The following is a 17424-nucleotide window of genomic DNA, read 5'->3' as shown; positions in this document are numbered from 1 at the left end:
GCTAAAACACAAATGAGAGCAAAGAAAAAAATATAATCATGAAATACTTACTTCTTCAGCAGTAAGTTGTTTTTTATGGACTGGAGGAGGGCTGTGCAATCCAGGATTTTCAGGCTCATTCTCTTCCAACGGGGTAGTTACTGGAGGAGGCCCTTTATCTTGCTGTAAATTTATAATACTTGATTATTTACAACAAATTTATCAAGTTAACCACATAAAGCTGCCCACTGGGCTGATCTAGTGGTTAACTCATCATTGCAAATCAGTTGTGTAGCTGATTTTAAAAGTCAAAAGTGCTGAGGTTCAAATCCTAAAAAAAATTACTTGCTTTTGTATGGATTTGAATACTGAACAATGGATATTAGTGTACTTTAGTGGTTGGGGTTCAATTAACCACATATCTCAGAAATGGTTGGCCTGAGTTTTCATCTCACTTGCATTTCATATATATCATCTTCATGTTCTTTGGCCTGTTGTTTATTGTTCACTGGTTGAACAGACTGCAATGTACACATTAGGAAAAAAATTAATTGCAATCAGATCACCATCGACTCATATTTTAAATCCACTGAAATTCAACATCACCTACTATTAATAGCATACTGTAAGACACTATCAATAAATAAACACAGTAATAGTGAACATATAGATTAAAATCTTTTATTTTGAAATTCACAACTTTAGAATATATCTTTCTTTATTTTTCAAAATATTTACCATGGAACACTATGCATCTGGTGAGTCTGAGAATGATTTTCCTGATTCAGGCATCAAACATTTTTTATATACTATAACCATGTCATTTCACACTGAACCACATTATCTTTGTAGAAGTCCAGTCAGATCTTTGTACAAGTTCATAAATTGCACTGACAGCACTGCTGTCACTTGTTTCCACATTTAACTTCCAGTCATAGTCTGAAAATTATCATCAACAACCATTTAACATATGAGATATGTTTCCACCAGAGCACTCATTTTTCTCTTCATCATCTGTCAGCATTCTCTTTATTCTGTTCACACAATTTTAAATACTTATTTATCTATAACTCTGAAAAAAAAATTCTTGATATTTCTGGATACTATTAACAAATTTTATAACTCATTAAACACCTACCACTAACATAATTTTTTTCTGATCAATTTCATCAGTAATAAAAGGCCTTTACATATTTTTCTTCATCTTGAATGTAATTTCGTTCTATTCTTTCTACTTCAAATTCATGACACCATTTTGCCACATCTTGCCTATTTATAACACTTTGCAATAAATAGAAATAAGATGGTGATAAATTTCAACAGCAATTTCTCCTTTCATGCAAAGAAATCAGATGATTGAACATACCTGAAATTTAATGGTTTTAATACTGAAATGACTATTTAGGCACAAACATAGCTGCAAGTGAGAGTGGTTATATTCAATGACTCACACAGAAATGGTAGCCATGATAAAAAAATTTCAGCCTCAATTTTATGTTATTTTACTTTAGCCGTCTTACTTCGAATAAAAAAGAATAACTATTTTTTTTAATATTTTTTTTTTAATTTATAATTTTAAATAAGTTTGATGATTGCTCTTTCTACAATTCTTTAAAATATTCATGGGTAACCAGTAATTATTCTGCTTTGGTTGATTATCTCACATTTCTTGTATAGTAGGTTAATTTCTTTTGCTGACCACACTGATTTATGTTCATTTAAACAAATATCATAGGCCTCATACATAAAACCGTCTACGTGAATATAAGACTATATTTATATTATTTATATTACTGCCACCTAATTTAATTTTTCAAACAAGATTATTTTTACTATATATTCATAATAAACACAATATTTCTAAAGAGACTAAATGAATTCACTAAAACCAAAGTTGATAAAGAAAAATTTAAACCTACCTTTTACATTAATCTTATCAAATAAATAAGTTAATACAAGAACAGAAACAGTTTAAACCTGATGATGATGATGATGATAATAATAATAATATGCAAAAATATATTGTTCAAAATGACTTAATTTTAAGTCGACAGACAATAAATTAAATTTAATTTTTTTTAATTATTCTGACATGGTTTTAATATTCTATATTTTAAATACCTTACTAAAATATAATAAAATGGTTTGAAGATAGTGTCAAGCCCTTCACCAGTAGTTGCATAAATAAATCAGCATAACTAATAAATATATAGTAAAAATACATATATAATTTAAAAATAATTTCAAATTATGTAATACACAGTGTACAATAAAAAGTATACTTTTAAGTAACTAACAGTCCTTTCATGACTGGGATGTAGAATTACACAAGTGTATTCTGTGCAACAATAAAGGATCATCAGGCACATTCAGTTGTTCAATAAAAATTAATGTTTTACATTTTTATAAAACCGTAACTATTTTTTTTTTTTCTAATTACACTTACACTTCTTTTAAATTAAGTTCTTTTTGTATAAAGTTTGTCAAAAATGAATATATAATATGTGAACATATATTAACAAAAAAACAATATATATTATTATTATCTTATATGATCGCATAGGATCACTTTAGTCAGTCCATTATTCAAGTCTCTTTGATGGGACTGTTGGGCTTTGTGGTCCTCCCAGTACTTTTTCATATGTTCCAATCTTTGTGCCCTTTCTACTGTTGAAAATGTTCATGTTGCGGGTTTATTCTTGTGAGTGTGAAGCGAGTGTTTTTGTTCTTGATTTTCTTGCTAAATTTTATCTTATCTGTGTGCTGTCTTCTGGTATAAGGCCAATTTCTTTTAGATCCTCTCTTATTTCTCTGATCCATCTGCATCCCGTCTTGGTATTTTTCAAGTCGAGACTGTACTGTACTAGCTGTTTCAGAAGTCTTGAATCTTGCATCCTCATGGTATGTCCAAAGAATCCTACTCTCCTCTTACTCATGGTATCAGTGATGAGTTCTAACTTTTTGAACGCGACTTCTGGTACTTTTTATCTTTCTGGTACTTTTTATCTTTCTGGTACTTTTTATTGATGAGGTTCTTCCAATTCTTCTTTCGATTTTCTGGAGTGTGTCTGTCTTTGATTGCTTGTTCAGGTGAAACAGTGTTTCTGCTGCATAAATTGCTTCTGGTTTTATAACTAGTGTCTTATTTTTGCATTTATTGGTAGGTATTTTTTATTGTAAGTATAAGGCTAATTTTTGAGCTTTGGTAGTTTGTTTTTTCTCATTTGGATTGAGGTTTTTTTGTTTAGATTGTTTGTTACTACTTCTATGAGGTATTTTTTGTTGAGCCATTCCCTCATTTCCATTTCTAGAGTGCAGCTGAATAATAATAGTGAGAGCCCATCATCACCTTGGCACAGTCCTACTTTGACCTCAAATGATTTCAAGAGCTCCCCTCTGAATTTTACTTTTGACTTTGTGTTTGTGAGGGTCAGTTTTATCATGTTTATTAATTTGGTATGTAGTTCATAGTCCAACAATAAATAAATATATATATATTCATATATATATATATATATATATATACAGAATGTTCCAGGACGAATTCACCAAAATTCAGGAACTGATTCAGGACACCAAAATGAGCAAATAAGTTCATATCAACATAATTCCTATTTTGCTTTGTTTTCCTTCTGGACGCCATTTTTGATTTTTCAACAAAAAAATAATTTCTCAGGAACAGGTAAACCTAGTCTAATTAAATTTGGAATATCTAAGGCTAGTGTCTAGTTCTACAAAATAAAAAATTTTGAAAACGTTACCTTCAAACATTTAAAAATGGCGGCCATCCTAATTTTTTAATCTTTAATATCTTTTTAATTATTTGTCTCATCAAATTTTTACTTTTATAAAATTTATTAAGTATTTTATTTTGAACAAAATGACACCTTATTTGTAAAAATCCGTTGACAAACAATTAAGTTATTGCAGACAATTAACCCAGCAGTGATAATTTTTATTTTTTCCAAGGTGATAATTTTTATTATTATTTATTATTAATAATTTTTATTATATTTGGTGGAGGAGATAAAAATAGGCAAAACATTATTGGCAATATTTACATAGAATTTTTAATAACAATAAGTAACTAAACAACAGTAATAAATAAAATCAGTATGCAATGAATTAAACAATTTTAATGACATTAATTACTAAATAATTCAGTTCAGTTCAGACAGTTTTAAGTAGACAACATAATCTGTCTTAAACAAAAATATATACCAAAAATTATAGTTTGTTTAATACGTATTGTTTAAGATTCAACAACAGAACAGTAATACTGCTTCCAAAAAATAAAATCTTTAATTTAAACTTTTTTTTAAATTGGACAAACGATTTTTTTATATAGTTAGGTAACTTTCTAAAAATAGAAAGGGCGAAACACAATAAAGCATTTCTCATAGACCAAAGTATTATACTATTATGTAACATAAAAATAGTTTTGTTATGTTCTATGATGCAAGTGAAAAATTGTTATTTCTTTGGCAAGAAATGACTAATTGTTTTTTCTTAGCAAAGGCTGCATACTCATAAACATAAATACACAAAATTATCATATTTTTAATTTATTAAAAATCAGTTTGATGAATTATATTTACTTGTAATTTAAACAAAATGTATCAACATATAAAAAATATGTAATAATGATTAATATACCAAGTTTAGAAATTAAGTATGATGCTTCAAAGTAAAACAGTATTTTAGTTTGACCTTGTTGAAAATGTAATCAGTTTGTTTATTCTATAAAGATTTATCAGTTGCCAGAAGTATAAAAATATGGTCAATAGAAATACATTCACTATTTATGAAAATAGATATATTTAAATAATTACTAACATAAAAAACATGTTCTGAACTGCAACTAGCATTCTTATCTTTGGTGAACATCAAGAATTTATAAATTGTTACTATTATTCATTAACAACTAACTATATCTATATTTATTTTTATATAATTAATTAATTTTCAATTAATTATAGTTTTTATAATTGGTGTTCCACCAGATAATTTTTTTTACTACTCCCTTGCCAGGTGTTGAAGGTTTTTTAAAGTAACACAAGTTCTGGATTATATAAAAACAAGAAATTCACTAAATTATAAATCTGCTAAAGAACTAATATTATATAAAACCTCAAACATTAATCCAAACCATAATCAAACCTGATTGGGACTTAGCGATAACCTTACTGATTAATCAAATAACTGAAATTCAGTTGGCCAATTGTCCTCAATAAAAATTATGAAAACAAAATTACTTACACTTGATGCCCAAGCAATCCTTGAAGGGGTTTGCCCTCCTACACTAAGTAATAACATCATTAATTTTTAATCCAAAACCGCTCATCAATTTTTTTTATAACAGTACTGAATATTGTTAAAAGATTTTATTTTATCCAGAAATCACAAGTTTTCTTTCCAATTCAAAACAAACATAGGATAAACAAGCACAAATACATTATGATTTAATATAAAACAAGTTATCTGTCAAATATCTTAACTATCATTCTGTATAGTCTGTTACAACACAAAGCAGAAACAAATTATCAATAATTCTTGATTCAATATACCACTGTTTTCTACAATATTCATAAATAGATAAATAGTATATTTGTTTCCAGCATACTATCAGTACTGTAGCATTAATACTTTTAATACTCAATTCATATCAATCACTATGTTGAAGATAACAAAACAAACAAATTACACTGAATGAAATTCCTCACTCGTAATTAACTATATAACTCATAAAATTACAATTAGCAAAAATGTTTAACTTACCATGGATAATTGTAATTTTGGTAAAAAAGCTGGCCAGATGTTATTATCCAAAGATTGTGTATTCTGATTTTCAGAACTTATATCCTGAAAAATCAAAACATAAAAATTTAATTTTAAGTTAAAAAGTTAATAATTATATAAAATTACTTTATTTTTTCTTATGTATATATTTTGTATTTGTATAAACAAAAACCAACTTGAACCAAGTACATAATTGTAATTCTGTACTTGGGTTGTTCAAGTTGGTTTTAGATTATAAAAATACAATATATTGGTATACAGAAATATTGGTCTTATAAGTATTGACTTAAGAAAAAAAATATATATATATATTAATAATAGATTCTAAGGAAGGATATTATTCTTAAGTGTTTAGAAAGCAAATCAAAAATAACCCTTTTTTTTGTAAAATTATTAATGTTAATTCACCATCCTAATCAATCAAATACTCAATAGCTGTGTACACCATTAACTGGGATGAATAAATAATAATAATAAATTAATATTTATGTATAATAATAATATTTATTAATGTCAAAATTTTCAGCTAGTTTTGATGCAAACTGAAAATTGAGTAATCATTTGCTGAATTATAATAAACAGTCCAACATTTTCTTCCGCCTCATAAAGCTTTCACTTACATTTTAAGCCAAAAAAAAAGAAAATGAATCTAACTGACATTTCACTTATCTGACAATTTCACACAGATGTAAATTTTATTGAAATTAAGAATATACTACCCATGATTGTACGAAAGCATACCGTTAAAGAAATTACATTTCTATTTTTAATTACCTTCAATAACACAGAGAAGTTCTCAATTTTAGCTACATATATATACACATATATTACACTTAAAAAATGATTTACATATTTAACTCATTACCAAATGTATAGATTTTGACATTCATTTTTCATTTCATTGAGTAAGTTCCTTGGTTTCTTTGTACTGAGCAAATTATACATTTTTTGCAGACAATTTACAGATTACATTTTTAAATGAAAATCACACAATTTACAAACATAATTAGAGGACTTCTTCAATAAGGATTAGAGATTACAGAATAATACACACTCATATTTTCAAATAAAAATTCAAAAATAATAACAGGACTTGGGTTAAAAAATAATATACGTCCACATTCCAATCAAGTTTACAATACACCAGGTAACAGTCTATTAATGTCATCATTTTTCTTTATTCCTTTCATTATTATGTCATAAAGACAATAAATATTATTTCATTCCAGACAGCCTTAGCTCACGTTCTGTAGCAGTTTCTTTGTCATTTCTACAAATTCTTTTTATAATTTTTAATGACACATTGACCTTTTTTTTACAAACAGCTACTTTCTCATAGTTAGCATTTATATAGAATGCCTACCGTAATTCTAACTAAAAATAATACTGAAAATTACACACTTCCTATTCTCATTTGTGAAAAATACTATTGAACCCAAACTACGAAAGGTAAGAAAAAATCGAAAAAATAAATTTAAAAGAGTGCTAAGTTATTAAAAGGTCATAAAACACATTATTAGTAAAATATAATTTATATTGCTTCTTTAGCATTTAATATCTGAGCACACATGTACTCGTTTCTTTTTTATGGTTTTCCTGTACACATCTGTACGCACGCAATTATATATCAAAAAGGGAATTCCTTTATGCATATAGAGAATCAAAACGTAAAAGATTAAAATAACTTCAAACAACACACTAAAACGACTTTTCTATCCTTCTTTAAATGTATTCTGAAATCGGCAATTTTTTTTAAGTTGAGGTAATTGCTTTTAATCTCGTAGCAATTTCAAAAAATAAATTTAAAAAATATTAAATTTATTACAGCTTAGTTTTATGTTAAGTTTATTAAGCTGGTTCTACAATTTTTTTTAAGATACAGATCGATACCGTACACTATTCCCAATATCAATCAATCGCTCGCTACCTTAAAATAAATATATTTCTTTTCGTTAAACTTTTTTATTACGTACAGAAATTTACAATATTTTATTTATAAAACAATCAATTAAGTAAATATAATTAAGTATAATACTTATAACCTAATATAATTGCATCTTGAAGAACCAACAAAACAAATGACAGCCATTACAAGCAACAAGGTGATGCACGATCAAGAATGCAGTAACACAGTAAACTTTTTAACTGTTGGACCAGCATACACTATACTGATAGTAGGCGTTATTTGCGATTTGTTCACAAAAACAGTTAAAATTTTACTTTAAAAACACTCATTATATGCGATTACAAAAAAGGAATTAATTTCATACAATAATTAAGTGCTACAGATGATCTAGTCATGGTAAGTTATTGCACGCAGCAACACGAAGAAAGTATAACCTAAAATAGCCTCTAAATAACCATAAAATCAATTCATATAATAATTTTTAATTAAATTAAAAATTGTTTTCTTTCATACGAAAATCCTATTATAGTCATGGCGAAGTCGCGATGTTAACTATTACCTACATATTTCGATTCTTCTGCACTTTAGGTGGTACCAGTTTGAAAAAATTTTTTCTCTTAAAAGATGATAGATTTTAAAACTATTTTACTTGCTGATTACGAATGTTTATTCCTTTGATCGGTGGATTGAAATTTTTTATATCGGGTGATATTTAACAATAACCCAAAAATTTGCTGCTTATAATTATAGATATAAATTAACCAAACTTAACCTATGCTCGCTAACATCGACTAATTAACAGTAATGTTTTGATTATTTAAATGAAGACATAATTACTTATATTGCAATAGTTGCTTAATTTAATATTTAAATACCCAAAACATTATTGTGTTGGTCAAGGTTAGCAAGTGTAGGTTAAATTATTTTATTAATTATAAATGGTTATAAAAATGGTAATATAATGGTTATACCAAGTGATATTAACAATAACCCAAAAGTTTGCAACTTATTGGCCGATGGGCTAATACTGTGGTACCACCTAAAGTCCACAAGTGCCCAAATTTCTTGTAAATATTGAAATGACCAATTAGTGTTGGTTTTCAAACAAAATTTACCTTTCTAATTAAATCATTCAATTAGTGGTTTTAATTTACTAAGTTTTATAATGAAATTAGTTGTAATATTGTTACTAAACATTAGATATTAGTGCAACTGTGATAATGAATAGGTAATATAATAACCCTTTACATATATATATTGAGAAAGGGAAAGTTGTTTTAACTTGAAATTATGGTGGGAATTCATTGTTCAGTTTTTGACATGAATGAATTTAATGTAATACAACCCAAAATTCTCAGATAAGTTTTAATCACACTCACATTATACATGATATTAGTTCACTCTTCAATAAAAGCCCTTTCATATTAATTTTTTATTCTAACCCACATAAAGGAAGTTAATAACACATAAATTAAATGTAATTATATATAAAAGTAAATTTATTCAATAATTTTTAACAGATTCGTCAGTTATGAGTTCTTAATAAGAAAAAAATTGATTGTTACATTATTCTGTGTTAACAGAGTTATAAGCAAAATTTCACCCATTCTGTTCTCACTGCTTTATCTTTAATTCTCTTGTAATATTATTTTTTCACTTTTCTTTATGTACAAGTCTATCACTTTCATTTTTCATCAAAGAGCTCAGGAACCCAAGGCTGAAAAACTACTAATCAAGTGAATAAAAAACTAAATTCAGTACAAATTTGTAATGAACGTGTAATCAAGTCCAGGTCCAATTTAAATAAATTTAAAGATATTCAAGAGATCGATTATTTACACTTATATACTAAAATGAGCTAGTACATTAGTTCTTGATATAAATAAGTAATTAGAACCAATCAAACAAAATATAATCAATACTGCGATTTTAATAAGCTGTCTGCTTTCTTTATAAGACCTCAACTTTACTGTAATCAACATTAATACAGCATTTAAGCTTAATGCTTTAAGTGGTGTACTCATTCTTAAGTAAGAGATACAATTTATTTGAAGATTACATATATAATCCCCAGCAATGCAAATTACATAAATCATGCATTAAAATGAACACATCAAACCTAACATAAATTTATTATCGTTACCATTACTTTACAACTACAATCAAGGTGCTTTCAGGGCTTTTGGCATTATCATATGATTCCAATGGAAATTATTGATTGCAATATTTTTGGAATTGGAAGACAGTTAAGATACTTGTGTGGTTTTATACTTTTCAAATTATTTAAATTGTTGAAAAACACATCCATTTTTATACAAGTTAAGAATTTTTAGTTGCTTTTATACACAAATGAATGTAATATATATATATTTCATGTGTTACTGTTGTACCAGATGAAATATTAACAGTGCCAATGAAGAAATAGTTGGCACTGTTGTTTAGTAGTACAAGCTGATGGCATTAAAAAAAATTGACTAAATCCATTGAATTAAGATTTGTTTCTACTTCCATTAAGAGATTTTCATGAACGTTATTTTGTTGACACTATATTTTTTCCTTCTTTCAAATACTTTTACCGATTTCTTATATTCCTTACAGGTGAATGTGATTGTTTACTTTTTACCTGATTCTCTTAGGTTCAAGATTTTGTTGTTTTTTTTATATCCCTACAAATTATTTATATCATTCTAATTATAATAGTAATTTTTTGACAAAATATATTATAACGAATATAGTCAGTTAAAAATTTGAATAACACATGCTACACAAGAGTTAAAGTACAGTTAGAGAAATTTTTCTCTATATACTGAAATAATATTCTAAGAAGGGTTCACTAAGCAGGTCTGACATCTTAAGAAAATTAATAATTTTAAAATCCTTAATTGCCATTGTAAAACCGCATTCATATTAAAAACTAATTCTGTAAAAGTGAAATTGTTAATGGCAATGATATGCAAAAACAATCGTTAAGACGGTACAATTGTTAGAAGAAGTCAGTAATAAAATCTTAATGTTTAAATAATATTATACAGACATCTAAATATAACAAAAATTATAATTAGTATCTGTTTTCTTTTTTCAACCCTCCAATTACATTTTTAGTAAACTGCAGGGGTCATTAAAACTTAAGCATGCAATTATAAATTGGAGGTGGTCTACCACATATTAGTTATCAACTAACTCCTTCCTTCCCTAATATATTTTTTATTGCATATTAAAAAATTACTTTAATATTGATAGGAATATCATTTTATTTATTACTTATTTTCTGTGAAATTTATCTAACAAATATTTAAACCATAAAATTTCTTTTAAAAGGTTTTCCTTTTTTCATTTCTGAATGAATAATGTACTCAGAGATGTAATTGCCTTATTACATTGAAAATTTAAAAAGAATACATATAACTCAAAATGAATTTAATAGCTTTGAAAACATGTTATTATGAGTAGTTTGGTAATTCTCCGACTAGTCATTTTGTAACAAAATAAAATTTGATTCAAACATTGCCATAGTACAGATTTAGTGTAATGTAAAAACTTAGTTACAAAGATATTCTTGCAGAAAGTTCTTATTAGATTGGGAAAGTCAAGACATTCTTAACCTTTAGCATAGTAAATATTTCATTCATGTTAGTGGCAATATATAAATATTTACAATTGCAATACTGATCTTTGTAGGATATTTGTGATGACTCATATTTGTGTTTTTATGTTCATAACAGTAAAAATATGTACACTTTAATTTTTTCCATTCAACAAACTCATAACGGTACATATATTAATATAGATTATTAATGTTTTACTATTCTCTAGTTATAACATAGTTACTATATCTCTTATTCCCCAACTGACACTGGTTGATGCTCACATCAACCAGATATATTTCTTTTTTTAGTTTGATATGTTTTGCTGTAAAAGCAGACAACCAATTATATAATTATCTAAATAAATTGTTTTACATCATTCTACAAAAGAATGGGTAAAAAGAAAGTAATCATAAAGGTGAAGTAAAAAAAAAAAAAATGGAGGATTAGTTTAAATTATATGACTGTCAAGGAACATTGTTTTATATATACTTCACACCTCTGATAATAAAACAAGTAAAAATTATTTTGTGCAAGTCTTTAATTGGTATAATATACTTCATTTCAGGAATCAGACAATCTAGACATAAAACCTAAAGTTAAAAATGACATTAAATGTGAAACCATGAAAAATGAAGTTCATGAAAAACTGGAGCCACCTGAACTAAATGATACTGATGTAGAAGCTGCAAAAAAGGAAGAAAATATAAATAGTGATGATGACTGGGAAGAAGAATTTGAAGATGAGGAGGAGGAAGAAAACGTAAGTTATTTTTATTCAGCAATTCTTTTTAATGTGGCAAAAACATTTTCTTATCATGAAATAATGATTATAGACTGACTGACTGATTGATTCATATGAGGTATTCATATTTCAGAACTTTCCTGATACGTAGTGCATTTTTGTTGGTGGGTCTGCAGATAGCTGCATATATTTTTCATTCAGTGAGTTTATCTGTAGCTTGTTACATTTCTGAATAATCAGCTTCAAAATTAGCAGCAAAGTATAACTTTTGCAACCAGATCTTAAACTGCAAGCTACTCACTTGGAAAGAAAAGCACTAATTTTTTTTGTTTTTTACTCTTAACATAAATAAAAATTGTCAACCATTTGATTAGTATTTTTAATAAACATACACAACTTTATGTTGTCAGTAACAGATATGTATTTTGGTATATTTATGCATACCAGTTCTTCTCATTCATTATGATTCTATTGGAAAATTATCCAATTAAATATCTAGAGTAGATATTAGTGTATTCCATAATGCCATTATATATATATAAAATTTGTATTTATAAACCACCAGATACACACATATAAAGCAAGAATGATCTTATCGTCTATCTAATATCTAATAAGGCCTTATTGAATCCTTTAGATTCATCATCAGTTATTAAAATACTGCAATTAATGTTAGCATTTAGATGCCTCGTCAACTATGTCAAACTGATTAAAATTATTAGTCAGATATTAAAACTATTATTCAGACCTACCAATTTAAACAGATAATCCTGCTCATAATTTACCTGGTGGTTTATTAAATTGAAAATTTTGTATTCATAAATATAATATTTCACCAAGTTCCAGTTGATTTCTAGTATTTTAAGATTATTTACTAAATCTATAATTTTATGTTCGTTTGAAATCAAGTGATGTCACATTTGAAAAATTTTTCTCTTTATTTTTAAATGCTCTTAGATGTTCTAAGGATCTTGCTTTAAATGATCTATCAGTTCTACTTATATATTTGGCATCACAATCTGCATTTAATTTTATATATGCCACTTAAGTTAAATTTGAAAAAATTAAACATAATTAGTATTGTAATTAAAGAATTTTTCAGAAATATTATTTACTCGTTTATATGCAATTGTATTTGTTCTTTATTATAAACGTTTTTATTTGTACTTTTATTTATATAAAAAATTTTAAAAAATATATATTTCTATATGTATATTAACTTAAATGTAATTTATTTAAGTTTATTTTCCTCTTGATTGGATAAAATTACATGTAATAACAGATATATTTTACTTAAAAATATTATCTTTATTAATCTCTTGGGTTAACCAATCAACTATACAAACTTATAAATTAAATTCACTACATTTCACTTTGAATTCTCTAAGCTTCATCAAGTAACAATACACATTCATGACACTCACCATACAGAATTCTCTTTCATACTAAGAAATTAACTGATCTACCATCTACCCAAAGATAAACATTTTTAAATTAAAATATTAAAATTACAATCATATATACAAAAACATACAAAGTCAGTTAAATAAAATAACTATATATGGTTATTATAGATATTATTATTAGTTATGATTATATTTATTTTTGTCTAAAAAATGGAACAAATGATGTGTTTTTACAGTAATGTAACATAACTATATATATATAGGCAATTTTATTTAACTGACTTAATATGTTTTTATATACATGATTGTAATTTTAATCTTTTAATTTTAATTTTAAAATATTTATCTTTGATATGTAATTTTATATATATCTTATATACAACTGATGATGCCAGGATTCCGCTTAAGTGCTTTTGGAATAAAAGGTGTGTCATTTCATTTATTTTGTAATACTGTACTTTGATTGTTCAAGTACAGATTATAAAAATACAATATGTATTTAAAATTTAAAAATAAATTATGAACAATGCCATGGTTTAGCGATGGAGTCACCAATCTCACCATGCTTAGCAAACCTAACTATGGAATATTTAGAAAGTAAAGCATTAGAAAAAGTTAAATACTAAGGTTTCTCTCTACAAAAGATATGTAGATGATATTCTAAAATGTGCACATGAACAGGATATTGATTTATTATTAAAAGAATTTAACCTAAATGAACATATAAAATTTACAAAGATTAACAATAGTATAAACTTTTTGAATTTAACAATAAAAAAAATTAACAAAATGGTAATACAAAACAAAACATTTTCAGGCAGATACCTAAATTTCCTATCTACAAAACCAAGAATCTTGCAGAGTTACAAACTCCGAAGATAGACCAGAATATATAAAAAAAGCAAAAGATTTATTAATAAATAATAATTATCTGGAAAATATCATAAATAAAATATTAAACTTAACTATTTAAAAATGCAAATTATAAATTGTGTTTGTTAATTGTAATTTTATCATTAAAAAAATTTTATAATATTTAAAAATACAATTTATAAACACTATAATAATATATCAGCCAACCATCCTAATAAAAATAATAAGTGTGAGAATTATGTCGCAGGTTTGTCAGAAAAGATTAAAAAATTACACAAAAGGATTTCACAATACCCCATCAAAATTACAACAATCTGAGTAGTAAGTTTTCTAAATTAAAATTGCCAATAGAAAAAAAGATCAACAAGCCAATGCAGTGTACAGCATTGTAACGCTGTGTGCATTAAACAAACATCTTAGTACCTTAAAAAAAGAACAGAAGCCCATAAATATAGAAAAAGGAAGTGACAGCGCACTCACAAGACATACATAAACACTCATTTGATTTCAACAGCACCAAAATATTAGACAAAGAACAAAATACAAGAACAAATTCATTAGAAATTAAATACATAAAGAAAAATACAAATGCTGTCAACAATGTAACAGACATAGTCAGATTAAGCAACATGTATGTTAATTTTATTTTTAAATATAAATTTAGTTTTATGAAAAATAATGTTTGTAATTTTTGAATTAAATATGTGCAGTTTAAATGTTAATATCAATCGTGTTATATAGATACATATAATCATCTAAAGAAGATGAGTCATATATGAGTAGGGGAATCATTACAATAGGGGTGAGGACAAAATGTTGTTATCTAAGATGGGTAGATTAGTTAATTTCTTAGCATGCAAGAGAATTCTTTAACGTATGTATGAAAATGTATATTGTCACTTAAGGAAGCTTAGAGAATTCTAAGTGAAATGTAGTGAAATTTAATTTATAAGTTTGTATAGTTGATTGGCTCTAATATTTTCATTTAAAAGAATCATTGAAAACCAATTAAAATGACAACTGTTATAATAATTAATTTCACACATTGGAAATTAAGAACCTATTCTCATGTGAGATCATCAGTTAGATGTTAGATCAGCTGTTATATTAGCAAATACACGTTTCAGTATTAATTAAGATTAATCGATTTACTGTCTTATTCAGGATCTATAATTTATTATTTTTTACTGTTTTAGGAATCCAGTGATGATGATGATATTAATGCATCCAACCAATTATACTTTTGCAGAATTTGTTGGCAGCATTTTCGCTATAAGATACCTCTCAAACGCCACATGCAAAGAATTCATCAAAAAGAAAAGCCTCCTGTCTACACTTGTAAACCATGTAAAATAGGTCTTTATACCCCTCGAAAGTTTTCAGAGCACTTTAAAAGCTGTCCATTTGGATACCTCCAAAAAAAATTATTTACGTGTCAGCAGTGCGGTAAGGTATTTGCTATACAGAAACATTTAAATCAACATGAAGAAGCCGCACATAACCAACCTAAACAATCTTTTGCTTGTAGTCTTTGTGGCAAAGAATTTAGAAAACAGAAAATACTAACTCATCATACTTCAATGCATAAAGAACTCTGGCAGAGTTGTAAAATATGCAAAAGGCCATTCAGGAAAGCTCAGGATCTTAAAAAACATATACTTACTCATGATAACAGAATACCATATTTCTGTAAAAAATGTAAAGAAGGTTTTCTTGAAAAAAATCAGTTTAAGAAACATAAGAAACAGTTCCACAAGGGAAAAAATAACAGAAATAAAAATGAAAGAGACTATGGAAATGACAAAAAAGAAATATGGATGGATGTTTAATTACTAAATAATATGATCATAAGTCTATGAAAATTACTGACAGTATAAAATCATTAATAGTGGCAACTTTTTAGTGTTGAAAATTATGTATGGACTACAATTCACATTAAAAATTTGTTCACAGTAACAAGAATATGTTATGAACATCTTTTGTAACTCAATAAAGCTGTTTAGAAATGTAATATTTGTTCCATATTGGTCATGTTGTCTTTTTAAACTTATTTTTACTACCCATTCACATTTACTACCCATTTCGCTACTGTTCTGTAACTTTTAACAGTGTATCATTCAATTTAGCCACGCAAGTAAGAAAAACTGATCCATAAACATTGCAAATTAATAAGAAAAGCAGTCTCACAGAAAAGTAAACCAAATTTTTTCCCTAAGTGGTTATAATTTTCATATAAATATTAATTATACTTTATACATTTAACCTAATCAATATGTTATTGCCTATTTCTGTTGAATTTGAAATTTCAAGTTCTTAATATGTCTTTTTCCAACAAATATATTTTATATTTATAGATGTCTAATTAATCTTTAAATATCAATAATAACATGTATTCATAATTCTGAATAAATAACATTGCTAACTGACAGATTAAAAACAAGAACAACCGTTTTATTATTATATGTTTAAAAATAATCAACTCTAAATGAACATTCAATCCTATTACACAATGCTAGGCAAGTTATTTCATAGTACAGTGAAAAATCTTTTCATAACAAAATTAAAAAAATACTCTGTGCTAGTAGTGAAAACTGTTTTTTTCAAAACAATATTAAAAAAATTTAGCAGTAAAAAAAAATTGTGAGCGAGTGTGAACTTAAATAAAATTGCAGTTTGATCAAAGTCAAATTATGTGGCAAAAAGGTTAATTTCACCAGAGACTATATAATAGTATACGATAATCAACATACCTATTACTACTGCTTAGTGTGTGCTATTAAACTTAACAACAACACAAATAGATATTTACTGCTATGGATATTTATTTCTAGATTTTGTTGAAAAGATCACATCTTGTCTGCACGTAATAATTTTGACAAAGTTGTACCTTCTAGCACAAATGCAGATAAAAGTCAAGCATATTACTGAAAAATTACATTACTTTATTTCTGGGAACACACCACTTTCCTTCTAGAGACTTTTATATGTAAAAAGATAGATACATGATTTCTCATTTATTAAAAATTCATCTCATAGATATGCATTATCATACATAATTGTAATTAGTAATATAAATAGCCAGCTGTTACTGAGGATAATAAAGAAATATAATAACGGTTAAAATCTAGTCTT

General features: G+C 26.3%; 2 protein-coding genes across 2 annotated transcripts in view; one reads left to right on the top strand and one right to left on the bottom strand.

Annotated features, from left to right (window-relative positions):
* The window catches only part of Snx1 (sorting nexin 1), a 54340-nt gene that overhangs the window by 31610 nt on the left and 5306 nt on the right, over positions 1-17424 (bottom strand). Inside the window, exons 2-3 of the mRNA XM_075360013.1 lie at positions 5758-5841; positions 52-162 (exon numbers count right to left, since the gene is read on the bottom strand). Of these exons, the coding sequence (XP_075216128.1) occupies positions 52-162; positions 5758-5841 (195 nt within the window). The remainder of the gene's footprint in view (positions 1-51; positions 163-5757; positions 5842-17424) is intronic.
* On the top strand, positions 7885-16303 carry LOC142321711 (zinc finger Y-chromosomal protein-like). The gene is made up of 3 exons (XM_075360012.1): positions 7885-8080; positions 11837-12031; positions 15489-16303. Exons 1-3 carry the CDS (start codon positions 8078-8080, stop codon positions 16119-16121), a joined length of 831 nt encoding a protein of 276 aa, XP_075216127.1. The 5' UTR covers positions 7885-8077; the 3' UTR covers positions 16122-16303.

The sequence above is a fragment of the Lycorma delicatula genome, chromosome 3, assembly GCF_047948215.1.
Source record: "Lycorma delicatula isolate Av1 chromosome 3, ASM4794821v1, whole genome shotgun sequence".
NCBI classification, from domain to species: domain Eukaryota; kingdom Metazoa; phylum Arthropoda; class Insecta; order Hemiptera; family Fulgoridae; genus Lycorma; species Lycorma delicatula.
The sequence above is the reverse complement of the archived record's forward strand: the minus strand, read 5'-3'. Positions and strand labels throughout refer to the sequence as shown.